The 27869-nt window shown below is 38.9% G+C and overlaps 1 protein-coding gene and 1 pseudogene across 49 annotated transcripts in view; one reads left to right on the forward strand and one right to left on the reverse strand.

Annotated features, from left to right (window-relative positions):
- The window catches only part of ANKS1B (ankyrin repeat and sterile alpha motif domain containing 1B), a 1300027-nt gene that overhangs the window by 49842 nt on the left and 1222316 nt on the right, over window positions 1-27869 (reverse strand). For 27 of the 49 annotated variants that reach the window (XM_030938489.1, XM_030938522.1, XM_010355950.2 and 24 more), the window contains 2 exons: window positions 19816-19944; window positions 17448-17519 (listed from right to left, as the gene is read on the reverse strand). In XM_030938489.1, the coding sequence (XP_030794349.1) occupies window positions 17448-17519; window positions 19816-19944 (201 nt within the window). Of the gene's footprint in view, window positions 1-17447; window positions 17520-19815; window positions 19945-26638; window positions 26714-27869 lie in introns of all 49 variants that reach the window. The other 22 variants (XM_030938491.1, XM_030938521.1, XM_030938484.1 and 19 more) reach the window with 2 other exon arrangements.
- LOC115899942 lies at window positions 12824-13397 on the forward strand (annotated as a pseudogene).

The following is a 27869-nucleotide window of genomic DNA, read 5'->3' on the forward strand; positions in this document are numbered from 1 at the left end:
AATGCGGTAGCTGAACTCTGTAAAGAGGGAGGGCTGGGGCAGCCCAGGCGACAGTTTGAATAACTGAATGCGCATGTGAAAAATTTTCTGCAAAGTGTCACAGTGGATTTTGGTAAATCACCTCACTTATCTTTTACCATGAATCCATTCTCCTGGACAGATCTATCTGTAATGCAAAGCAATACATAGCTAATAGTCAGATGAAAATCCATTTGTTATTTGTTCAGCCATTGAGTTGTCACTTTAGGCAACCACTGTGCTTGTCACTGGAAAAGCTTGAGTCTAGTTCAGGGATGGCAAACAGACCTCAAATTGTGTGCAAACACCAGTCTGCTGAAAGTACTGTGTTGAGACAGATTCTGAGCTGTGTCTGAGCTCAGTAGAAAAGAGGGTTGGGAATGATGTCGGCCATGGGAGAAGAAGAGGAAGAGGCGGCCCAGGGGCCACTCACGAACATGCCTGCTAGGTCTGATAGGAAGAACAGCCACAATTACAATGTTGACAGATGTGACAGGAGCAATGTGAACAACATGCCTCCAGGATAGTGAATAAAAACAGCATTATTTTGCATGACAGAGTGGGGCCAGTCTTCATTCATTCATTCGAAAGATACTGACAGCCTGCTATGGGTGATTGAGCTGACTCTTGATGAATAAGCATTTTCCAAGTGGCAAAGAGGCCAAAAGAGGTTGTTTTAGCAGCAGAACTAATACATGCACAGAGGCCTAGAAATGAGAATGTGGTGGGTTTGGGTAACTGGTGGAGATGAGAGTGGTAAAGTTGGTTTGGAAGGTTGTGACTTACTCTGACAAGTTAGGGTCCATTGGAAGCTTTTCACTAGAGAGTGACACAATCAGACCTGTGTTGCAGAAAGATTGTTCTGGTGGTTGTTTATGAAGGAGGGACTGGAAGATCTAGAGGCTGGATACAGGAGTGAGGAAGCTATTGTGCAAATCCAAAGGAGAGAGAGACCCTAAGCACCTGAGTTGAAGTAGAGGCATTGAAGAACAGGAGGAGGAGCCACAATGTTGATAAGGAAGAATTTAAAGGTTCTGTTGATTGATCTGCCATGGAAGATGAATGGGTGGGAGGATGCCATAGATGAAGAAGCCACTGAGATAAGGAATACTGGAGGGGAAAGTGTTTTTGCATAAGCATAATGGAAATGCTTTTGCACATGCTCAGTTTGATAAGCAGGTGGAGAGGTCCAGTAGGAAATGAGAAATGAGAATCAGACCTGGAAATCCACCCACATACATGGGTGGCCAAGGAGATGGGAGCAGACAAGGTGGTTTAAGGAGTGAACAAGAAAAGGGAGAAGGACACAACTTAGGGGAAGATGAAATCCCAAGGGGGTGGGGCAGAAACAAGAGCTAATGAACGACTGGAATTGAAGCTGGAAGATGTCCCTAACACAGTATCACAGAAGCCAAGGAGGAGAGGGCTTAGAAGGTAGGAGCAGTGCCCCATGCCATGAGGACTAACAAGGCCTAAAACAGTGTGCCTACCACAGTGGCTGGCACACACAGGAGCTGCTACTTTCACTGGGCTTATTGGGTGGAATCCTTGGCTTTTGCAACAAGAAAAAATTGTTGCTGATTTCATTAAGAGTGGCTTCAAGAGAATGGTGGCAGCAGCTGGAGAGGGGATTACAGTGAGTTGTGCAATGGATGCCAGTGAAAGGAAGCAGGGCTGGAGCAACAGGCAGGTCAGGACACAAGCTTCTGACCTGACATGAAGGCTTCAGTGGTGGTTCCTGTCATGGTACAAAGATTCCACATCAGATGCTCAGCCAAGTTGAATGAAGAAAAGAAAAGACAAAGTATAGTCATTTCTTTTTTTTCCATGGGTCCCAAGAATCTCTGCTCTCCTAACTGGAGGCAGTGCTGTGCACAGGCCTCTATGAATGGCAGTGCTGGGGGTGGCCATGCTTTCCAATCTGGAGCCCAAACTGCACTGCTCTCTCCACTGAGTCATTTGACAAGAAGCTGATGGATCCTGACCAGCCACGGAGTTCTAAGGGAGGGTGGGAAATCTTCCAGGTAGAGCCCCTCCTCGAAGGCATTTATACTGCCTACAAGAGATAAGAATCCATCATCTTTTAAAGGGGTTTTCCGATGGTGTACTTTGACAAGCGTTTCCAAAGAGGTCTTTTCATACATCATTTTAGCAAAAGATGAAAATGCATAGAAAGAAGGCAAAGAGCCTAGGCATGGTGGCTCATGACTGTAATCCTGGCACTTTGGGAGGCTGAGGTGGGAGGATCACCAGAGGTCAGGAGTTCAAGACAAGCCTGGCCCACATAGCGAAACCCCGTCTCTATTAAAAATAAATAAATTAGCCGGGCATGGTGGTGGGTATCTGTAATCCCAGCTATTCAGGAGGCTAAGGCAGGAGAATCACTTGAACCCGGGAGGTGGAGATTGCAGTGAGCCAAGATCGTACCACTGCACTCCAACCTGGGCAACAGAGTGGGACTCCGTCTCAAAAAGAAAAAGAAAAAAAGGCAAAGATCAAAGTTATTGAGTCTTCGGGGAGTCTAATCTGGGAGGCAAGAAATCTAATAAGCGCCCACTTCATTTATGAAGGCTTTACAGACATCAAAATGTGAGCACGGGGCTTCAGTCCAATCACAGGCAGTCGAGGTCCCTCCCTCCCCATTTTCTCTTCAGTGTTATGATTGTCATTCTTTTCTCCTTCCCAGGGACGAAGGTGCCTACTCTGAACATCAGGTTACTGAGCACGTGCTCTCAGGCAACACTGGTTTCTATGACCCATCTATCTGCAGGCTCTGCTGGGTGTCTGTATAATTAATACTCCCATATGTTTCTGTTAAAAATTCAAGCTTTATTGATTTGTATAAACAGAACTCTCTACTTCAGGCCCATTTCCCCAGTGAAAGATGCTCAAGGCGAACCTTCTGTTACCCTTCTCTTTTGTTTCTAGTTGCTTTTCCCAATGTCATGCTCTTTGTGGCATTTTTCAGGTTTCCCAACGTTCTCAAATTTACCCCCCTTCAGAGCCAGCTTTACAGAAGAGACTACTTTATACTGAAGACCTCTGAGTACCTAAGCAGCTAAATACTCCTGGGTAAGGCCCCAAATTATCTTAATTTTTACAGCATCTTGCTTGCCTGCAAAAAGCATTATAGTGATATTCAAATGTATTTTGTTCACAATTTCCCAAATTAAGATGATCATACTTTTATTATTCCAAGAGAAATGATATTTAGTTATATAGAGATGTTACGTTTCTGAAACCTAAAATACAATGCAACATTTGAATCCTAAATTCAAAGGCAGTCTTCTCTTTAAGCACTTGAGTTTATATTGTTTATAACCATTAAACAGAAATAGGAATCAGAATTTCATATCTGGAGGTGGCCACCTGAAATACTGTTCTTAGTAAGTAATTGAATGCTTTTGGAGCATTTTTAAAAAGAAGAGATTTTGAAATCACCAAGAGAAAGAACCATCTTTCTTCTTTTCCTTTTTAATTTTAAGTTATGAACGGCTTGGTATCAGGTCAGAAATCATCATTGGTGTCTTTATTACTGCCTTAAAGCATGTTCTGAAAATAAGTGGGTTTTCCATTTTGAATGCAGAATCAATAGTATGGAGATACCCTTTTCAGAGTGCACAAACTCTAATTTCAGAGCACGACTTTTCCGAGTGCGAATGAAAGCAGAGGGGTTTATGATGGGGATAACTTCAGTTGTGAGCTGTAATGCTCTTTGAGTCTGGAGTGGTGTTAATGTTCTGAGAGACAGGGAAAACAGTGAGGCTAACGTGGGGAGGATGCCACCAATCCTTCATTCTTACAATACCCCGATTGCTCCCAGCATATCTGAAGCACAGGCTGGGGAAGGGATTTCCGGATGGTCTGTTGTCATCCAACTTACAGTATATTTTTAACCTACACATGGCTATCCTGAGAATGCTTTCTAGTTAGATATTCAGTCCTGAGTCATAACTATTAATTTTGGCATATAATATCTTCCTTACTTAGATTCAAAGCTTAATTATTATATTCCACTTCAGCAAGTAAATTAAAATAGGATCAAGCAATTATGTTTGGTAGCCCTAAGTGACTTTCAAATGATTAAAAAACACACATAAAATAAGCATTATTGTGGTGATTTTGTAGGCAGTGAAACTAGCTAGGTTGTGGGATTTCAAGAGATAAAAAGCAGACCACCAATCAGCAATTTGAAATGAACTCTTACCCTTTGAAACTGAGCTTAAAGGCTACTTTCTGGGGAAAGGCTTCCACGGTCTCCCAGGCTGACAGGATGGCTTTCCTCTTGTTCCCCTCTCTGCCACTTTTCCCATGCACTGCCCTGGATCTTAGTGTGGTGTGCTTGCTTCCCTATGGGGAGTTCCTTGAGGACTGCTCACACCTTTCTTGATTTGTCTTCACCATAATGACCAGCACATAGTCTTACATTGAGCCCTATGAAGTGGCCATTTTTCAAGTCAAGAATGGCTAAGTACCAGCAATTTCATAGGATTCAATCTAATGGTTGCTGAAATCTATGACTGTTAAAGGAACAGACCAGTGAATTAATGTATCATAACAACCATGTAGCCAGCATTATAAGGAACCACAGTCTGGGTGCGGTGGCTCTCGCCTGTAATCCCAGCACTTAGGGAGGCTGAAATGGGCCGATTGCCTGAGCTCAGGAGTTCAAGACGAGCCTGGGCAACATGGTGAAACCCCATCTCTACTAAAATACAAAAAATTAGCCGGGCATGGTGGCGGGCGCCTGTAGTCCCAGCTACTTAGGAGGCTGAGGCAGAAAAATTGCTTGAACCCAGGAGGTGGAGGTTGCAGTGAGCCGAGATTTCACCACTGCACTCCAGCCTGAGCGAAAGAGCGAGACTCTGGGCGACGGAGCAAGACTCCATCTCCAAAAAAAAAAAAAAAAAAAAAAAAAAAGCACATTGCCAGTCTCTCAACACGCTGAGAGCTCAGCAAACTTTCAGAGAGCTCTGGTACCTACAGCCAGCAAGGAGGCCTTGCAAAGCTTGCAGGGGGACCACAAATGTGATTAGAGAGTTACCAAGACATTCCTATGGGGTGGAGAAAACTTTAAAGATTTTGGCTGGGTGTGGTGGCTCATGCCTGTAATCCCAGCACTTTGGGAGGCCGGGGTGGGCAGATCACCTGAGGTCAGGAGTTCAAGACCAGCCTGAACAACAAGGTGAAACCCCCATCTCTAGAAAAAAAAAAAAAAAAGAAGATCGTGAGAGTTTTCAGTCTTAAGGAGGCAAGGCTTAGATCTTCATTTCTGCAACAGCAAAGTGGCTCAAATTGCAAGCATTAAGAAGAAAAGGCTTCTGGAGAGGGTAGAAGGATTCCTAAGGGCAGCTGGGAAGTTTCCCCCTCTAGTCATCTTTAAAAATAGTTTGGGTTCTCATCTGTCATTAATGAGGCTAAATGACCTTCCAAGTACTTTTCTGGTCACAGGAGCTCTGGCACAAAGGCTGAGGGAATACAGAAACTAAAACCAGGTGACAAGAACAGATAGTGGGCAAGCAGCCATTGAAACCACACCTCCTGCATATGACATGGCCGTTGTACTGCCTGTGTAACTCGCATGCTCTGGGGCCCAAGTCTGGCACAGCACAAAGCGATGCCCTCCATTTCTATATGCTGCTGATGCTGCATATCTGAGATCATACTTTGAGAACTACTGCTCTAAAAATGCGGTCGATCAGTTTGATTGAAAGTTACTGTCAGAACTGTTCTCTGCTGCTATGCATGTAAACTCGCTGTACTGCATCCTACATTAATTCAGAAAGAAGCTACTTTATCAAAACACACTGTTCTCCATTTGACAAGTGATTTCCAAAAATTCTTAGTTAGCATTAAGCTACAGCTCTTGGTCTTGAGAGCAATTAACAAGAATCATTTAATTCTTCATGGTTTCTCAGGGACTGTGAATGGATAAAACATTCTTCACATAAAACAAAGAGTTCAGTTCATAAGGACAGATTCAAGAGTTGCATCTAGAATAGATGTTGGCCGGGTGTAGTGGCTCACGCCTCTAATCTCAGCACTCTGAGAGGCCAAGACGGGCAGATCACTGAAGATCAGGAGTTCAAGATTAGCCTGGCCAGCATGGTAAAACCCTGTCTCTACTAAAAATTAAAAAATCAGCTGGGCGTGGTGACGGGCGCCTGTAATCCCAGCTAGTTGGGAGGCTGAGGCAGGAGAATCACCTGAACCTGGGAGGCAGTGATTGCAGTGAGCCAAGATTGCACCACCACACTCCAGCCTGGGCGACAGAGTTAATAACTCGTTAATAACAACGATAGAGTTAATAAGATCAGGGGTCACGCTGAAGATGAAGATATATAGTTTTTTATTAAAGTTCCCCTATTCTCCCTCAAATTAAGCACATGCTCTTGAGAGTTGTGATAGGCAAACATGAACATGGGCTTCTGTACTGTCTCTGGGAGTGTAATCTGGAACAAGTTTTCTGGAAGGCAATTTGAGAATAGTTATCCAAAGTTTCACAGTGTTTATACCCTTTGATCCAGCCATTCCAAATCTAGTGGCTCATTCTAAGGAAATAAACCAATTGCAAAAGATTTAGTTAGGTAAAGGGTGTTACCCATAGTACTGGTTATCATTTGAAAAAAATTAGAAATGACCCAATGACCAATGAGGAGAACTGGTTAAATAAGCTTGGTTCAACTATTGATTGGAATATTGTAATCAACCACAACAAACAATATTGGGGATGAATATGTATAGGAATAAAAATATTTCAAAATGTATTACTGTGTTTAAAATACATGATAAAACAGTGGGTGTGCAATATTTCCACTTATTAGAAAAATAGTGCCTACAAATGCATAAATTGTTGGTCTGGAGGATTACACAAGCATAAGATGTCAACAGGGAGGAATTTACCACTTCTAGGTGGTAAAATCACAGTTGTTTTTATTTCTCCTTCCTGTATTTCTATTTTAGAAGTGGATAGTAATGAATGTGCATTGCTTTTGTAATAAAATAAAATTTTAAAAATGTAAGATTTTAATTAAAAATGCCGAATGCAAATGTGTGAAAAAACACACTGTTTGAATCTATCACTTATACGTGCAACTTCTGTGTTTTTTGGGGGTGTGCGTGATAAGCCATCTTGAACTTATCAAGGGACCCACTGAGGAGCTCCTTCTTCTGGGAGGCAAGGGGCAGTTGTCAGCAAATGAGAGCACAGGACAGTATGTTTGGATTCCTGGCTTAGTTCCATTCCTTCCTCGCTGCGTGGTTAGGTACTCAACCTCCCTGGGTCTTAGTTACCTCATCTGTAAACAGGTATGTTAATATAGCATCTACATTTTAGAGTTGTGAGGACTGCACAGGATAATTCAGTGCCTAGCATGTAGTGAACATCAACAGATTTTAGCTATTACTGTTTAAAAACAATATCTTTTTTTGGTAGAGATGGGGGTCTTATCGTGTTGAACAAGCTGGTCTCAAACTCCTGGCCCCAAGAGATCCTCTTGCCTCAGTCTCCTAAAGTGCTGGGATTACAGGTGTGAGCCACCTTGCCCGGCCAGCTGTTATTGTTACTCTGAGGATGGATGCTTTCACTTAGGAAGTCCCTCTCCAAAGCAAAGCACTGGCCAAAGAGAGCAGAAACAAAATTGAAATCTGTGTGCATAACTGAACACTCTCCAGCCTACTTGTTATGATGGCAGGAAAACGGTAGTTGCAACAATGAACATTCAGTGGATCAATATATCTGGGCCAATGACAAGAGACTCAATCAATCAACATGTTTAGAAAGAGCTTGAGACAAGTGGGAATTAAAGACAGAAGCAGCCCAGGAAATCTTTCAGTGATGTGAAGTAGTGAGGGTGTTATATAGGAGAAAAGCTAGCAACAAGAGCAATAAAAAATAAGAAAGAGGCCGGGCGCGGTGGCTCAAGCCTGTAATCCCAGCACTTTGGGAGGACGAGACGGGCGGATCACAAGGTCAGGAGATCGAGACCATCCTGGCTAACACGGTGAAACCCCCGTCTCTACTGAAAAATACAAAAAACTAGCCGGGCGAGGTGGCGGGCGCCTGTATTCCCAGCTACTCCGGAGGCTGAGGCAGGAGAGTGGCGTAAACCCGGGAGGCAGAGCTTGCAGTGAGCTGAGATCTGGCCACTGCACTCCAGCCCGGGCAAGAGCGAGACTCCATCTCAAAATAAATAAATAAATAAATAAATAAATAAATAAATAAATAAATAAATAAATTAAAAATAAGAAAGAGAATTGGGGTTTGAAGACAATATGGAATAAGATGGTTGGTGCTCTTAAGCTTTCTAGGGAAGAAAACCTAGGCAATACCATTCAGGACATAGGCATGGGCAAGGACTTCATGTCTAAAACACCAAAAGCAATGGCAACAAAAGCCAAAATTGACAAATGGGATCTAATTAAACCAAAGAGCTTCTGCACAGCAAAAGAAACTACCATTAGAGTGAACAGGCAACCTACAGAATGGGAGAAAATGTTTGCAATCTACTCATCTGACAAAGGGCTAATATCCAGAATCTACAAAGAACTCAAACAAATTTACAAGAAAAAAACAAACAACCCCATCAAAAAGTGGGCAAAGGATATGAACAGACATTTCTCAAAAGAAGACATGCATACAGCCAACAGACACATGAAAAAATGCTCATCATCACTGGCCATCAGAAAAATGCAAATCAAAACCACAATGAGATACCATCTCACACCAGTTAGAATGGCAATCATTAAAAAGTCAGGAAACAACAGGTGCTGGAGAGGATGTGGAGAAATAGGAACACTTTTACACTGTTGGTGGGATTGTAAACTAGTTCAACCATTATGGAAAACAGTATGGCAATTCCTCAAGGATCTAGAACTAGAAGTACCATATGACCCAGCCATCCTATTACTGGGTATATACCCAAAGGATTATAAATCATGCTGCTATAAAGACACACGCACACGTATGTTCATTGCGGCACTATTCACAATAGCAAAGACTTGGAATCAACCCAAATGTCCACCAGTGACAGACTGGATTAAGAAAATGTGGCACATATACACCATGGAATACTATGCAGCCATAAAAAAGGATGAGTTTGTGTTCTTTGTAGGGACATGGATGCAGCTGGAAACCATCATTCTCAGCAAACTATCGCAAGAACAGAAAACCAAACACCGCATGTTCTCACTCGTAGGTGGGAACTGAACAATGAGATCACTTGGACTCGGGAAGGGGAACATCACACACCGGGGCCTATTATGGGGAGGGGGGAGGGGGGAGGGATGGCATTGGGAGTTTTACCTGATGTAAATGACGAGTTGATGGGTGCTGATGAGTTGATGGGTGCAGCACACCAACATGGCATAAGTATACATATGTAACAAACCTGCACGTTATGCACATGTACCCTAGAACTTAAGAGTATTTAAAAAAAAAAAAAAAAAAGCTTTCTAGAGTAGACCCGTAAGAAAACATTCACAATGGGAAAGGCATACATGAGCAAGGATCAGCAATAAGGAGTTACCTATGTGGCTGTTTCTTTGTGGGCATTGCTATTCAATAGACACACAACACACATTTATGGGCTCAGAAGCTGTATTCATTATGACTCATGCAGTATTTTGGAGACAGTGAAACAAAATAATTGATGCTTCCATGAAATTGGGCAATAGAGAATTTTTTTAAAAGATGGGGTCTGGCTATGTTGCCCCGATTAGAATGCAGAGGCTGTTCACAGGTGTGATCACAGTACACTATAGTCTCAAACTCCTGGGTTGAAGTGATCCTCCCGACTCAGCTTCCCAAGTAGCTGGGAGTACAACTACATGTCACTGTGCCCAGCTCAACAAAGACTTTTAAAAAATAGTTATTTAAAAGTTTTTTTCCCAGCCTGGTTCCTAAGCAGTAATTCTTGAAGTTATATCTGAAAATGACAATTTGTCACAGAAGGTATTTGTATGAGGACAGAGGAACAATACACGATTTTAGTTTAGAGTCTCTTCTAAGAGTTTACATTTAGTATTTCCATCCAATTTTAAGATCTAACTTTTTAAAAGCTTTCCAACCCATTCCCACTATTGTTTCCTAAAACACATAAAAAAGAGAAAAGTCTTAATACCTCAACTAAGGCACAGATAATTATTTGGAAATTTGTATATTTGAAAATTCACACTTTAGAAGTGCTTCTGGATTGAAAGTTTAAAAATCATACAGATTAAGAGGAATAGATTCAATGAGAACTATGGGGAAACTATCCAAATCCTTTGGGAAATAAAAGTTCCAAAACCTAAACACTCGATTTGCTTATTTCTGACTTAAAAATAATCTTAAAATATTTCCTTTCTTACACCAGGAAGGCAGATTTCTACCTTATCTTATTTGAAAACAGATATTTCTTTTGTGGGGACGATTATTTTAAAAAAATATTAATTGACACATAACTGTACATATTTATGGGGTACAATCTGATGTTTCAATATATGTATACATTGTGTTATGACAAATAGGGGTAATTGTCATACCTGGAACCTCAAACATTTATCATTTCTTTGTTTTCAGAATATTCAAAATCCTCTTCTAGCTATTTTCAAGTATACAGTACGGTATTGTTAGCTGCAGTCACCCATATGCCATTGGGCACCAGAACTTATTTTTCCTATCGAATTGTAAGTTTGTTACCACTGAGTAACCTCTCCCTATTCCCCTCCTCCTCATCTACCCTTTCCTGGCTCTGGTAACCACTGTTCTATTCTCTACTTGTATGAGATCAACTTTTGAGATTCCATGTATGAGTAAAATCATGCAGTATTTGTCTTTCTGTGTCTGGCCTATTTCACTTAACATAATGTCTTCCAGGTTCATCTATGTTGTCACAAATAACAGAATTTCATTCCTTTTTTTTTCCCTGAATAGTATTTTATTGTGTACATATACCACATTTTCTTTACCCATTCATCTGTTGATGGACACTTAATTTAAATAGACACTTAGCTTGGATCCACATCTTGGCCGTTGTGAATAGTGCTAGAGTAAACATGGAAGTGCAGATATCAACATAGTGATTTCATTTCCTTTGGATATATACCTAATACTGGGATTGCTGGATAATATAGTAGTTCTCTTTCTAATTTTTTGAGAAGCTGCCATACTGTTTCCATCATGGCTCTACTAATTTATATTCCCACCAACAATGTACAAGGGTTCTCTTTTCTCCACATTCTCACCAACATTTGTTATCTTTTGTCTTTTTGATAATAGCCATTCTAAATGGAGTAAGATGTGGTTTTTGCTTTGCACTTCCCTAATGATTCACTTTGAATTTGCTTTGCATTTCCCTACTGATTAACGATATTGAGCATTTTTTCATATACTTTTTGGCCATTTGTAAGTCTTCTTTCGATAAATGTCTGTTCTGGTCTTTTGCCCATTTTTAAGTAGATTATTTGTCAACTCAAAATGGATTAAAGACTTAAATAAAAGGCCTAAAACTACTAGAAGAAAACGTCAGAGAAACATGTCATGATATTGGACTGGGAAAGAATTTTTTGGCTATGACTCCAAAAGCACAGGCAACAAAAGCAAAAATAGACACATGGGATTACATCAAACTAAAAGCCTTCTGCACAGCAAAGGAAACAACAACAGCAGAGGAGACATCTTAGAGAATGGGAGAAAATATCTGCAAGCTATACATCTGATGAGGATTAATATCCAGAATTTATAAGGGACCCAAACAATGCAATAGCAAAACAACAAATAATCCTATTTTTATTTCTTTTTAAGAGAAATTTCCTTGAGAACAAACACCTGTGAATGATACTAACCATCAACGACAGGATTAGAGAGAGTAAGACTGCAGAGAGTATTACATTGAATACAATGGCTTACCTCTTTACAGTAACAGATGTTTCCTAATTGTATATTTGATTAGGGAAGTGATGCACTACTGTAGTGAAAATTAAATCCTGGGGCAAAATTCAGGGTTGGGGGATGGGGTATGGGTAAACCTAGGGAGGCAAAATTGAAGAGTAGAACCTCATCTGGCCAGAGCAAATCCTTCACTTCGGCAAAAACTGTATGTCTTGGAACCTTTGAAGTGGGAGCTATTCATACCAACATAACAACAGCAACAAATCAACCCACTGAAAAGTCAAAGCAATATACTTATGGCTTTGTAAAATCCGGTCCTGTGAACACATTATTTAAAAGAGGTAACTCTCAGCCGGGTGCGGTGGCTAACACCTGTAATCCCAGCACTTTGGGAGGCCAAGGCGGGTGGATCACTTGAGGTCAGGAGTTTGAGACCAGCCTGGCCAACATGGTGAAACTCTGTCTCTATTAAAAATGCAAAAATTGGCCAGGCGCGGTGGCTCAAGCCTGTAATCCCAGTACTTTGGGAGGCCGAGACGGGCGGATCACGAGGTCAGGAGATCGAGCCCATCCTGGCTAACAAGGTGAAACCCCGTCTCTACTAAAAAATACAAAAAACTACCCAGGCAAGGTGGCGGGCGCCTGTAGTCCCAGCTACTTGGGAGGCTGAGGCAGGAGAATGGCGTAAACCCGGGAGGCGGAGCTTGCAGTGAGCTGAGATCTGGCCACTGCACTCCAGCCTGGGTGACAGAGCGAGACTCCGTCTCAAAAAAAAAAAAAAAAAAAAAAAAAATTGCAAAAATTAGCCGGGCATGGTGACAGGTGCCTGTAATCCCAGCTACTGGGGAGGCTGAGGCAGGAGAATTGCTTGAACCCAGGAGGCAGAGGTTGCAGTGAACCAAGATTGTACCATTGCATTCCAGCCCGGGCGACATGAGCGAAACTCTGTCTCAAAGAAAAGACTTCCTCTCAAGCTTGGCATTTGGTCGATGGGGACCCACGGGGGTTCAACATGTGTATCGAGAAAAGTGTTATTTCTTTTTGGGGCCCATCCACCCTGGCCATGGCATGATGTTCATCTGCAATGATTGCAAGGTGTTCAGATTTTGTAAATCTAAATGTCATTAAAAACTTTAAAAAGAAGTGCAATCCTCACAAAGTTAGGTGGACCAAAGCATTCTGGAAAGCAGCTGGTAAAGAGCTTACAGTGGATAATTCATTTGAATTTGAAAAATGTAGAAATGAACCTATCAAATACCAGCAAGAGCTATGAAATAAAACTACTGATGTAATGAAGAAAACTGAAGAGATGAAACAGAAACACCAAAGCTAAATGTATAATGACCAGACTGAAGAAAAATAAAGAGCTATCGAAAGTTCAGGATATCAAAGAAGTCAAGCAAACATCCATGTTATCCAAGCCCCTCTTGCCGGCAAAGGGAAGCAGCTGGAAGAGAAAATGGTACAGCAGCTACAAGAGGATGTGGACATGGAAGATGCTTCTTAAAAATCTCTGTAACCATTTCTTTTATGTACATTTGAAAATGCCTTTTGGAGACTTGAAACTGCTAAATTATTAGTTTATTTTTTACATAACGTCACTTAAATGAAAAGTGATTAAAATATATTTTTCCTACATTGCCATCTACAACACATCATATTTTATGGATGTTAGATTGCAACTCAGTGTTAAATCATGAAAATTCTACTTATAACTATAGAAGTGAATTGTGGACATAAAATGGTTATACCATTTGGATAATGGCACTAGGCAGCATTTGTATAATAACTAATGGGAAAAATTCATGGCTAGTGATGTATAAAATAAAATATTCTTTGCAGTAAAATATTCCCTTTATTAATGTTATAGAAGGGGGGATACAACAAGGAACTAACAATTTGTATGACAGTGTCAAATATTATTTTGATTTTAGAATTTCCTGTTTTGCTTTATTTGCATCTTAGAAGAGCATAATGGCATTGTTTGATGAAGCCTAATTATGCTGGACTGTTTTGAGCTGGTTTAGTTGTGGTAGTTGTGGATGTTGGGGATGAGAACTGAATAATCTTTGCCTGAAATGACCTACACTCTAGAATTTCCACTCTGGAGAACACTCAGTTCTAACTTGTGATTCCTAGTAGAACAAACTTTATTTTTCTAGCCTAGCAATGATCTAGAAGCAGAGGAATCCCAGTGCCTTTTAAAAGTTATTATGTGGTTTTCTTTTAAAAAGCTCCTGTTTTTGGAAAGTAGAATTTGTGGGTACAATATCTGTTTATTATTTGCACATAAAATAAAACCATTTAAAAAGTGGAAAAAAAAAAACCCAAAAAAACCCAGGACAATGAATGTTCCTGGCACATTGGAGAGGCAGTCCAGTCTCTGGATTCACAGTATGGGTAGTGGAGTGGACTGCCTGGTTTCAAATCCTGGCTCTGCCACTTGCTATCTGTGTGACCTTGGGTAAGTGACTTAACTTCTCTTCGCCTTTGTCTTCCCATATGTAAAGTGGAAGCAATGGCAATATGCACTTCATGGACTGAATGAACTAATGCACATAATTCAGTTGTGCAGGGCAGGGTGTACAGCTCCCCACTGTTACCTGTTCTTCACCCTAATAAACTGATTTTAGGAGGGTATGAGTACATGTCATTTTTAAGATCATCTATTATGATCCCTTAGGCTGATGGCAACTTGAAAATGCCTCTATGGTAATACTTCTATCACTTTGGGGGTAATTAAATGTTCACATGTTCGTTTCCTCCACTGGATTGTGAACTCAGTGGATTTTAGTCATCTTTGTTAACAAAGTACATTTAAGGAAACATCAGAATTCGGAATCACACTGATTTACTTATTACTGGGAGAGACATTTTAATTTTGGCTAAAATGCATACTTTGAACAGAAAACATCTTTTTTCAATTAAAAGAATAAACAGGTAACTCTTAATCTACAATACTTTGGTCTAATAATATTACCATGAATCAACTTTTTAGATCATCTGTGTCCTAAAGTATTTTTCATGGGGAGTTCTGATTGAATTGGGACTTTTGGTTGAAATGCCACCATGCTGAGAACAGAGAAAACAGCAACTTGGGGTTCAAACTGAAAATTAGCTGCAAGTTGAGATCGACATCCTTTATAGTTGGTGGAAATTCTCATTCATAATAGAATAGCTCCAGATAGCAGCTCAACCTTACGCTTCTGGTTTTGAAAGACTCTGGTGAAATGTAGTGAATGCAACCTTAGCTACTTTATCAAGAACTGAGACTTATTTAATCCAGATTGGAAATAAGGGCTTATGATAGTCCAAGAAGTAATGAAGTTTCTATTCTCATGTAAACTATGTAAGCACCAAGGGCAGCAAACCAGAAACATGCCCCCCAAAACAGAAGAATGGCTTCTAAATATATGTTTTTTTCTAAGTTTCATTTTAAGCAACAGACGAGTATTTAACTAAATTATTCTCTACTGAGACTACTAAAATGGCTTTTCTATTGCTATCAGGATGTAATTTCAGATCCATTCAATTTCATGAAATTGAGATTCAAATCATAGATCTGGTATATTTTAAATGATGCTGCACATGCACTAGGCAATATTGATGCTGATTATGACACTGGAGTAGCTGGACTCAGGTAATTTAGTTAAAAGTATTAAATCAGAGATGCCAAATTAATTTATTAGACATGTTCATGAATATTTCCAAAATTATTACGAGGCTTGATGAATGAAAACTTTCCCTTTTTCTTATTGTTCATTGGTGACACATATTTGGTCAGATAAATATTTAGAATACAAGATTTCCAGAATTATAAAACCAGGGAGAACTCTAAAGTGTATCTAGTCTATATGTTCTCATTTTATATGTAAGAAAACAGAGGATCAGGGAAGCAGGAGAATGTAGTGGTTAAAAGCCTGGGCTCTGGAGTCAGACAGACCTGAGTTCCAGTCTCAGATTGGCAAGTTATTCCCCGTGTGACCCTGAGTAAGTTATTCAACCTCTGTAAGCCTCCATTTCTTCATCTGTAAAATGGGGACAATAATTGTACTAGGGGACACTGTAAGGACTCAGTAAATGTTAGCAGCTATCATATTATTTTTATGAATAACAAGTGACTCCTAAGGCAACTAAGCAGCAATAGAACTAGAACTTAAGAGTTTCTGACACATACAGAAGCTTTTTTTTCATCTAAACACAGTACCTAAGTTAAAAATTCACTGGTACTGACAATTTAAGTACTGTATAACTCTACATTAAATAGAAGGATAACTATTTCAGTCTTTTTTGCTATTAATTGATCAAAATACTAGTGATTACATATTGAAGTCTCAATTTCATGAAGATTCACACACATTTAGCTTTCCATAAACAAATGGATATTTCATGTTTACTTTCATAGCTATTTCAGTGTAATTATATGCTCTTAAATTATTTTCCACCAAAAGCTGCTCATATAAAATAAACAACAAAGTATACTGGCCATAAATAAAAGTTAGCATTCCACATACTAATGACCTTAAATTTGACTTTAGTTAGATGCTATATTGAATAAGTCTGATATTCTTGATTTGTGCAGTTACTCAGATACCACCATAGCCTCTATACACCTGCTATGGAGGAAGCAAGAACAAGGGACACACAAAAGGAACAGGTGGGTCTGCAACATGAGTTAGAGTTGCTTTGGCTGAAATAGACACCTAGGAATCAAGCAGCCACTAATTATAGATATTTGGAATAGCCATTTTTTGTGTGTGTGTGACAGAGTTTCACTCTTGTCACCCAGGCTGGAGCACAATGGCGTGATTTCATCTCACTGCAAGCTCTGCCTTCAGGTTCAAGTGATTCTCCTGCCTCAACCTCCCAAGTAGCTGGGATTACAGGTGCACACCACCATGCTTGGCTAATTTTTGTAGTTTTAGTAGAGAAGGGGTTTTGCCATGTTGGCCAGGCTGGTGTTGAACTCCTGATCTCAGGTGATCCACCTGCCTTGACCTCCCAAAGTGCTGGGATTACAGACGTGAGCCACTGTGCCCGGCCTGGAATTGCCATTTTTGGTCAACATATGCACTTAAATAGTTCATTCCACTCAAAGTTGAATATTTTTCTTAAATTTTAAAAAAACGGATCAGAAATTGCATAGAGAATATTAGCTTTATATAATACGCTCCTAATTCTTCTGCTTTTGATAATTTTAGTTAATTGGTGATCTTTTCAGTAAATATTCTCAGACTATCGAGTGAGTGCTTAAAACCTTTTCTTGTAATAAAGATCATTTTTCTAATCTCGAAAATGATACAATTTTAAATCTTTAAAAATAACTAAGAACAAATATAATATAGTACAAATAGAGCAAATAGACATTAACTCAAACTATAGTGAGATAAGTTCAAGTCTAAACATGCAGAAAGTGAGAGCACCTTTTTATGTAATACCAATGTGATTCAGCAGACCAAGAGATGAAGAAAATAGTAATTTGAAAGGTGGCAATTTGTATCCATACCCGGTATTTAGTATTTCAGCTACTAGAAATAAAGTAATTTGGCAGACTTACCCGCATTTTTGCACAAGCATCTTGGGTTGACTCTGTCCCCCTAAGCTCTTTTATCAGCATAGAACCTAAATACTAAAATACAAAAAAAATTCAATGATTTATGAAATGGAATATAAATATGAGCAACGTTTTAAAAACAAATTGTGGAAGTATTACTAGCTAGGTTTCCTGGCTGTAAGTTGTTGCATAACTTTAAAAAACTGACAGTAACTAATCCTAACAAATAAATGCATTCATAGAGAAAATGCAGCAGAATTAACCATAAGTTCTGGGGGCTGTAATTGCTCTTTATAATGAAACTGCAGCATCTTCTAAAGATGCTGTCTTTCAAATCATATTTAACTGCAAAATGGGGGCATCTAAAAATGTTTTCCCCTTTTTTCAGGCAGCAATGTCTGCAAAAATAAATCACACTACTATCTCTGTAATTACAGGGTTGCATGAGACAGCTGAGAAGCTAAGCAATATGTCCCCCATTTGGGCTTATTCTGCTGCATAGGTAATTAATGTTAGGCTTTTAGGCAGAGATGCAGTTTTGGACCTTTTTCATTCACAGCTGTGTGCCCTATGGTTGATCCACCTGAAAACGGAATGGGAGGGTAGGGGGAGGGAGAGAGGCATTCTCAGTTGTTTCACAGGGGAAGAGAGCTGGGTTCCTGGTGCAAAGTGCCACCTGGAGGGCTGAATGGAGCTAGAAGGATGACAAAGTCTTCTCCCAAGAATTGCCAACCACTTTGTTGTTAGAAGACCAGATCCCATACTGTATCATCCTGGTACAAAATGCCCCTCATGCTCCAGCTTCTGGCTGGGGCCAAATGGTTTCAAACAAAATGTCTGATTTGCCTTTCTATCAATTGACTCCTCTTCAACCTTTTGAAGCTTTAGTAGGGGTTTTCCCTTTTGTCATTCCTCCACCCCTTGCCCTTTCCCCACATCCCCAAAGAGCTCTATATATGTTTTTTTAAAAAGTGAATTACAATAATTATTTTAGAAGATATTTGATGACACTTCCTGACAAGACTGGAGACATCCTAGTACTTTACAGAGACGGGGATGGGAACCACTCTTGTGGACTAGGGAAGTCCCTGACTTGAAGAAGACATGAGATGGCACAACAGGAGAGGGCGTCGTCAGGGCCTTGGAGAAAGGCATGTTCAGAAAGGCTCAGGGACTTGGGGTTTGGAGGGAGTTTTGGAGGGAGGAGCCATTTCAATCCTACAGTTTTGGGCAATACCACTGAAATCCAAAGCTGCAATAAAAGTAAGCAGTAAAAGAGGGGCAGAGAGCAGAAAATGACAAGAAAAAAAAAAAAAAAAACCCAATTGCTATGAGATAACCACAATGTCCATCTTCATCAAATGAAGGTGAAATTTATTATCCTTTGGTAAAATCCTTATCTTTTAAGTTATCAGGGAAGTTTGCCTGACTGAAATATTTCTTTTTGGGAGGCAGTTTCAATGCACTGCTGAAGGTTCAGCCACTTTTTCTGCTGTTGTCATGACAACCACCACCTGACCCCAAACCTACAGTATCTTTTGAACATTTAGCTGTTCCTATTACATTTCTCAGCTAAGTATAATTATTTCCTCTCTTCTAAAAAACTAACAACAACTAAGAAAGAAAAATAGTATAATCCTATTGATGACTGTGAAAAGAATCTGGTATTCACATAAAATGGCAGACCCAATGTTTGGTGAATGAGCAGAGATGTATATATGTGCCATATTTACACTCATTTCCATTTTAAGATTGTACGTTATCACATTCATTTAAAAATATACAACTATAGAAGAGGTCACAACAGACCTTAAACTTACAAGATTAAAAAGTTTTTTAAGGCCGGGCGCGGTGGCTCAAGCCTGTAATCCCAGCACTTTGGGAAGCCGAGACGGGAGGATCACGAGGTCAGGAGATCGAGACCATCCTGGCTAACACGGTGAAACCCCGTCTCTACTAAAAAATACAAAAAACTAGCTGGGCGACGTGGCGGGCGCCTGTAGACCCAGCTACTCGGGAGGCTGAGGCAGGAGAATGGCGGGAACCCGGGAGGCGGAGCTTGCAGTGAGCCGAGATCCGGCCACAGCACTCCAGCCTGGGCCACAGAGCGAGACTCCATCTCAAAAATAAATAAATAAATAAATAAATAAAAATAAAAAATAAAATAAAATAAAAGTTTTTAAAGCTCTAGTTATTTGGACTTTCTCTTTGGATAGAAGGCTACTTTAAGAAAAAGTGAAGACAAAAACACTTTAAAAATTTCAGTGATGGATATGGATATTTTGGTATATTTTCAATATAAATGGCAAACAAGCCGAAAACACACCCCTATCTCCACTTGGGCCTAAATACTGAATTGAGGGTAACTTACAAAAGCTTTGTAATCACATGACTGGAAGATAAGCTTCTCTGGGTGATGCTGCCAGTACTGTACCGGAGTGGAGGCTGTGGCTTCATTCGGAGGTCGCAAGGTAATGGAAGGTTCTCCCCAGTCTCCTGTCTGAAAATGACATTTATTCTAGAGGCAATATGAGCAGTCAGCAAAGTTCATTCCCTATAGCTACCCTGAGCTCACCTTACACGCATGTGCTGTGTATGTGCCAATGCATTTGGGTGTCTTATGTGAATATAAATACTTTGGTTATTACATTTTTATACGTATTAGCATATTTCTCAAGGCTGAGTTAATTTTTGAGGTGTGGAGTTGAATTATTCTATTTTTAGAATGATACCCTAAGCTAAGTCACTTTAAAATAAAACATGAAGATATTAATAAATGATTTACTAATCACAGTTTTCCATCACAACAGCAAAGGACATACAATCTTTGAAAGAATTTTCTGTTTTTAACTTGACTGAAATTTTTAGTTTGAATTGCTTTCACATTCAGAACACACAGTTCTATAAATTTCAGTTCCCAAATATGACATGTACTAGCCACTTTGAATAATTTTAGATCTCTGGAGAAATGGTAGTGTAAGCATGATGCTAAACAAAATTTAAAAATTTACTAATGGATGACAACGAGTTTCTCTCGTCTGAATTCAACTGCACTGATTTAATGATGCTGTGATTGTCTCAGATGTATTCAGCTAGTTTTCTCAGAAAACTTAATATACCAATGAAGACTGAACAGTGAAATGCCAAGTTTGGTCACACGTACATATGCATGTACTTTGAGGGTTCTGATTCACAAATACAAGCACATTCCCAAATGATGGTCTATCATATAATAGAGACCTGAAACAAGAGGACCTCCCATCATTTCATTTATCATTTTCCATGAGGTTAGCCTCAACCTGTTTCATCACTATAATAGCTTAATGTGAGCACCTATAAAGTCAAAGGCCAGTGTTGGCAGGTATTTTCTGGGCTCTACTCTCATTTATATACTACACATGAGATATTTCTTACTCTTTCTCCTGGGAAAGATTTGGATTTTTCAAAACTCAGCTCTTTGCTCTCAAATGGACATAACTAAAACTAAATAGGCAGATTTCTAGAGTTACTGTCATCTAACCTAGATTTGGCTATATATAGAACTATGAGAAATTACTTTTCTCAGGAGTTGGAAGAGTGTTAAAAGGTCTCATAAACTCCAAAACCAAATAAAACCTTGGTTAGAGAACAAGTTCCACAGAAGTGCTAGAAAGTGTGTTGACACACTCTGGGATTTCTTAAGGAGAATTTTTAAGGAGTCTAGGACAAGAATGAAAAATTTTGGACACAGGTGTATGTTTTGGGAGAGAAAGGAAGTTCTCTGCTTCATTAAATTCTTTGAAAGAATCTAGAAACCCCAAAAGATTAAGACCCACAGTTCTCTAGGAATGGCATACATAGGGTGCATATTTTGGGGAGAACTAGCTCTCCAATTTTCTTTGTGCAGTTTGGACTTACATTAGGTGACATATGAAGTAGCTGCCAATGATAAAAAGCCCTTTCTAGAGGACTTCAGTAACGCCGCAGGCATTTTTTTTTTTTTTTTAAATAGCAGTGGAGTGCCTGAAGCTTTTCTCCTTGAGATGGGTCACTTCGAATTGCAGGAAGAGAAAATGAGCATCACGCTATTTCCTTGGCTTCTCACCGTAGTTAGTGTGTGACCAGTTGGAACTCCTTCGGCTCTTCTCTCCTGCTCTGTTCTCAGCCACTTTCTCCATTAGTTTGGTTTTGGTTGCTGATTTACTTTTACATTGCTCAATCCTCCTATTCCCTGTCTGTTGGTGTTTTTATTTTTGTACACATTTATGGGGTATATGTGAAATTTTGTTACATATATATTGTCTGTTGGCATTGTTAAGATTTTACTTGCAATATTAACTTTAGCATTTTTATCTGTTTTATTATCCATTCCTGACTCATTCTTGAATTTTTCTTTTATATTTATATGAATTTTTAGTTTGTATAAGTGATAACTGACTGCAATTCTAAAACTAGATTAAGTTTTTCTTTGCCTTCTTATTTTGATTTTTTTCTTTTCCTTCTTTCTCAAATGGCTGGCTCTTTATTCTCTCTCTGGTCTTTATTTCATCTGGCTGTAACTTACAAAAAACTAGTATAAAATTCAAAATATAGGATATGTGGATTTCAATATCATTTTGAAGCTGAGTATAATCACTTTTAAGTGATAATAACTTAAAACTTTGGAAACATGCAGCTATGGGTTCTTAAACAAAAGCTTTACCCAAATCTAGCAAGTCATCCTCTAATCTCCCCCATTAAATTTCTCCCTCCTTCTCCCGCTCCCTCGGTAAAGCAACAACAACATGGCAAACAGGTATTGTACATTTAAGTCACAGGTAACACCGTTAACAAAACAACAGAAGTTTGCATGCAACTCCGTGGAATGATGAAAAAGGAGGATCTGGTTGGCTTCCAAAGATCCTTTGATCCAGTGTCTGCTGATGTGACAACTCAAACCAAGCATCAGATCTTCATGTGAACCCTATTACAGTTCAGCAGAGGTAGACCTTGGCCAAGCTCAACAGGCAGTTTTCAAAAAAGTCTGAACATGGCATGAGCTGGTGGTGCCATGAGTTGCAGGGCCAGGGCTGGGAACAGGACTAGGGGTGAGAATGAGTTGGGGGAAGCTAGGGTTATGAAAACATTTCACGTGTTAGTACATTAAGCATGCAAATCATATGCAAACTCATTCTCTAATTGTTCAATTAACTCACACACTTTTATAATTAAACTTTAATGTGAGTTCCATACATTTAAAGCCAGAGCCACAGCCAAATGCTGATCCAAATATTTACATCATCCACATAAGTTGTAGCAGCCACTGTGGGAATAACAAGCCCTGGCACATACATTCCAATCTCGGTCTGGAAATCACTGAAATCCCTTATTTGATAACCACTTGAAGAAATTAGTGGAACATTCACTTAAATCTGTTTAGACAGCGCCATCATCTGCTCTCCCATGACTCCACTTTGTCTAAAAATCACAAACCACTTTCTTTGAATTGACAGTGATCTGAAAGGATCTCCCCTAGGTGCTGAGGTGGGAGATAATTACAAGGAAAAGAAATATAATCCTTATTTCATTTTCTTTGTGGCCTTCAAACATTGCTTCAGTTCAAATATTGTTAAATTCCCTATGGGGACTGAATCTACCTTTCTGGAAAGAGACACTGAATTTTATCATATTTAGTGCTATTTCCAGAAATTCATTTTGAAACAGAAGGAAAAGTGTTCTTAAGATTGAATTTATTAGAAAATAATATCTTTTCTGCCTGGAAATTAATCAACTTCTCTCCCCGCCCCTGCCTATTTTTTTTTTTTTAAACTTAGATCTAAAAATATTTAGAGGACTCAATTTGTAGATGTTAATTCTTCTTTTTGGAATTAATTTAATGGAAATGGATGGACTCCAACAACTGGACTTAACATTATACTGTTGTAAAGGACAGGTATGACCCTGGCCCTTGGCTGGGATTCAGCTTTACCTGGTTGACTGCCAGTAAGAACAAAAGAGTTCAGAGAACAAGGGTGCCTTAGGTCTCAACCCTCCTGGAGGCTGAATTACAGCAGGAATAAGCTATGGAGGAATTAGGTAGAGTAGTTACTATATGGAATGGAAGAAGAGGTCAAAAAAGAAATAAAGATTTTTGCCTCATACATAAAATCATTTTGAACTTTGAAACCTAGTGTTAGGTCTTGTCGACTAGTACATTCATGTCTACATAATACTTGCATCTCTTTAGGCAAATATTTTTAAATTTAGCAATTTTCCACTTAAGAATGCTTGTTAAATATTAAATAACAGACCTAAGAAGTCTTTGGCCTCAATAATGGTTTATAATCAAAGCTTATCTCTAATGAAAAGTAGACCTAAACACAGCTAACAATACAATATTTAATTAGAATAACAACATGAAGTAGGAAAAGTTTAGGGTAGAATTCTGTCATATTTTGAATTATTACTGACACAGTGGTCTTTGAAAGGATTCCTTAAGTAATTATAAATGAGAAATTAAAATGATTCAAGGTACTCCTAATAAATGTCTTCAGGCTATCTCTTTGGCACTTAAAATATTTACAGAAAATCTTTCCTTTAGGTTCATGTATTTGAATGATCTTAATATTCCAAGAATTTTGTCATGGCTTAAAACTTCATTTATTTGGTATTTATTATTCTTTTTTATATGTATGCTTAAGGCCTTTTCTTTTTTTTAATAAGCACACTAAAGAACATCAATTAAACAGAGGAAAATGTACATCATTAGCTCTCTTCTTCAAACTCAAATAAAAACTAAACCGCTAACATAAAGAAAAAAACAATTTGAGATTAGAATTTTAAATGGAGAATTGATTCTGTTTAACACGCGTTTGCAACTGCCAGCTACAAATTCATAGTCTGGGTGAGTCTGAAGGACTATAATTGGGCCACATCTAATATAATGTAATTAAATTAAATATTCTCTTATACCAACAACTGAAAAACACAAAAGCATCAATGGAATTTAGTTAAAAAACAAAAAAGTCACAAAAGTCTATAGAGAGATTTTTACTGGATGGCAGATTCCAAATTGCAGCTTTTAAACTTTGTATTATTTTAACAGCTGGTAAATAGCTGCAAATTTTAAGTTCACATGCACTGGACGCCTATGGCAAATTCTCAAACAAATTGTTATCAGGTAGCCATCTCCCTCCAAAAGGGAAACTGAATATTACATATTCTATATGCTCTGAGAACACAAAGGAAAAACCTTCTCTATGTTATTTTCTGTCTTTTTTTTTTTTTTCCGAGATCGAGTCTCCTGTCACCCAGGTTGGAGTGCGATGGCACAATCTGGGCTCACTGCAACCTCCGCTTCCTAGGTTCCAGTGATCCCCCTGCCTCAGTCTCCCAAGTGGCTGCGATTATAGACATATGCCACCACACCTGGCTAACTTTTGTATATTTAGTAGAAACAGGGTTTCACCATGTTGGCCAGCCTGGTCTCGAACTCCTGGCCTCAAGTGATCCACCCGCCTCGGCCTCCCAAAGTGCTGGGATTATAAGCATGAGCCACTGGACCAGGCCTTTATGTTATTTTCTTCTCAAGGAAAAAGTTTCCTAAGGATGTCAGTAGATAATTAAAAGCCATGCTTACAACTAAGTTTTCTAACATTAATAGAAAAGTATGGCATTTTCCAAGCCTTGTATTATTCTTTAAAAATTTTTAAAATTAGGATTTAATTGATTTTTAAAAATAGAACCTTTAAAATCTTTTCTAGGAGGACTGCTCCCACCTACTTGCTTGTAAATTTAGATCTGAATATTAACAAACATTATTCTCAATTTCTTCAGAACACTTAATGAAAAACTAAAATGATTTTAAAGGACAACTATTGTTTTAAGGTTTTACTTTCAATAATTCTGACAAATTTCAGAGATGGGCTACCCAAACCTACATAAGATACATGTGATTACATTTACTTTCTGTAATCTCTAAGGCTTTGAAGAATGCTATACACAGCTCTATGCTTATAAATATGCATACATATATTTGAATGTGAATGTAAGGAAAAGGCTTCCTATAAACATTCACACACATACGAAAGCAGGATGTTGTAGTTATTCTTTCAAAAAATCTTCAAGAATGAAGAATGCTAGTTTGATCAAATGCAGTTGGTTATACTGAATTTGTTCATTTAGATAAAAAAGAGCAGAGATGGCCACTTATGAACACATAAAAGCTCTGATTAGCATTTATGAGTTCAAGAGGAACTGCTGGGTCACGTGAACACCAGTACCAGGCAATGTATAGACACCACGGCCCTCAAGAGCCAGAAGTCCCATGCATAGGAGGACATATGTGCCTGATGCAGCATCCCAAAAGGTACTTCACAAAAATGCCCATGGCATCCCTTCACATGCCGCCCCAAGAATTCTGCTCAGTGATTCTCAACCAAGTGTCTCAACTTCTCAGACAGCAGGCTATCCAATGGGAGAAATTCAAAAGGGTGTGCAAATAGAATAGTATTTTAAAATACAGAACATAAAACCTCAAACATTTAAATGTTTATTTTCCAAATAGAAATAAACTTTTTCTAAAGTATGCAAAGGTGAAATATGAACATTTGAAAATTACGCAGCTCAGAGTAAAATGGGTCACAATTTCATACAATTTGCAAAGATCAATTCAGTACTGTCAAATGGAAAAAGGCTGAGAACCACTTTGTAGCTGTAACCGTGCCTCTCCCAGCTCACCTCCCCCCACATTTGCATCAAATATATACAGAATAACATGCAAATCATACTCAGAAATTTCTCACAAGTAAAGCACATGAATCTTTGAGAATCATTAGACACAAAGGGTTGAATAGTCCATGAATACGGGGAAGTACAAAATGGGGAGGAGTAACGCTGATATATACATGTGTGTATATATATATCAATTTACCCATTTCTTTTTCCTGTAAAAGCAAGTTAACACAGACGCCTGGAATGAAAGCCAAAACTCACATGGGACATATTTTAACCATAGACTTTAAAACCAAGTATATTTCTTTTTTAGGACAATGTTTGCACATCAACTCATCACAAGGCACAGTAAATGAAGTATAATAGACAAAGAGTTTCAGAGTCACCAGACATTACAAATTTTCTGCATTACCAGGACACAGTACCTATAGCTGTTGACAACACTGTGCAACACAGTACATAGCGCAAGTTCAGGAGAAAAAAAGAACCATTTGTAACCTTACATTATGAACCTGATGGATCGCTGAGAAAGGAAATCCTGCGTTCTGATTCGTCCATATTTCACAGACAGACGACTGCTGATATAAACAGAAAACTATCTTATCTTGTCAATATTTAAAACATGGTAGCTACCAAAGTAGCATCCAGGAAGGAAAAGAGGAAAATAACAAAATGCAAAGAATCACATTAAAAAAAAAAAACCTCAAAAAATGTTTTAGGGTGCTCAAGGTTTAATAATTGACTTCCAAGTCATTCTTTTTGCTTTAAAACATTTTGAGTTGACCGAAAAAAATCATTTATGCATTTATGCAAGGAAAGTTACCAATAAATTCATGCCTTAGAAAAAAGCAAACTGTATTTTATATTTGCCGGAAAACCAGAAATACCTTCCCCCTTCACGTCACTACTTTCAGAGGATAAATATTTTTATCAACTTCAAGAAAAACAAGAAAAAACCTTTAACACAGGTCTGACATTTTTATTTTCTTATCTTCAATGACCAAGAGTAAACAGTGTAATAAAATGACTTTTCCTGATTTGGTCATTGCTCTATTTGATAAACCTAGAAGACATTTATGCCTCCAGAGTTCTTATGGGCAAAACTCTGTAGTTAACAAAGGAAGACGTGTCAGCTTGCTACCCAGCACTGGAGGAGTGAAGGAGGTGGCAGGAAGGAGGCTGGGGCAGGGAAGAACCGAAGTCAGGGAAATTCAGTTCTGTTCCTCAAGCAGAAACCCTTGGGAATAGCATTTGTGAGTCTAATGATTCAGCTCCATGATTCTGGCTCTCCCCCGCACCATTAATAAGATAAAGCAGTAATGTTTGCTCAGAACCAAACACCAAACTAACCAGCATCCCTTCCCAGGAGTTAGAGCAGAAATCTTCAAATAGACCGACTGAGCTCTTGGCTTGACCATCCCAAGTTCTGTTCCCAAATTTCATCTTTCTAAAACACACTGTGAAATTAAATCACAGAAAATGGCAGAGCATGTAAACTTATTCAGCAAGCTCTGAGCATCTTCAGCATTCACAAGCAGTCCGTACAAAGATCATTGAAGGAAGAAGGCAAGCACATAACCGCAATATGGTTAAGAGACCCAGCAAAGAACTGTATCATCAGCAAACAAGTGATAGAAAAGAAAGCTTATCCCTAGCTAAAAGTTTCCTCACCCCAGAAACGCTCACCAGCAATTTAACACCTCTCTCTCTAGTTACAACTGCATCTCCATACAC

Source organism: Rhinopithecus roxellana, chromosome 10 (genome assembly GCF_007565055.1).
Source record: "Rhinopithecus roxellana isolate Shanxi Qingling chromosome 10, ASM756505v1, whole genome shotgun sequence".
Taxonomy (NCBI): Eukaryota; Metazoa; Chordata; class Mammalia; order Primates; family Cercopithecidae; genus Rhinopithecus; species Rhinopithecus roxellana.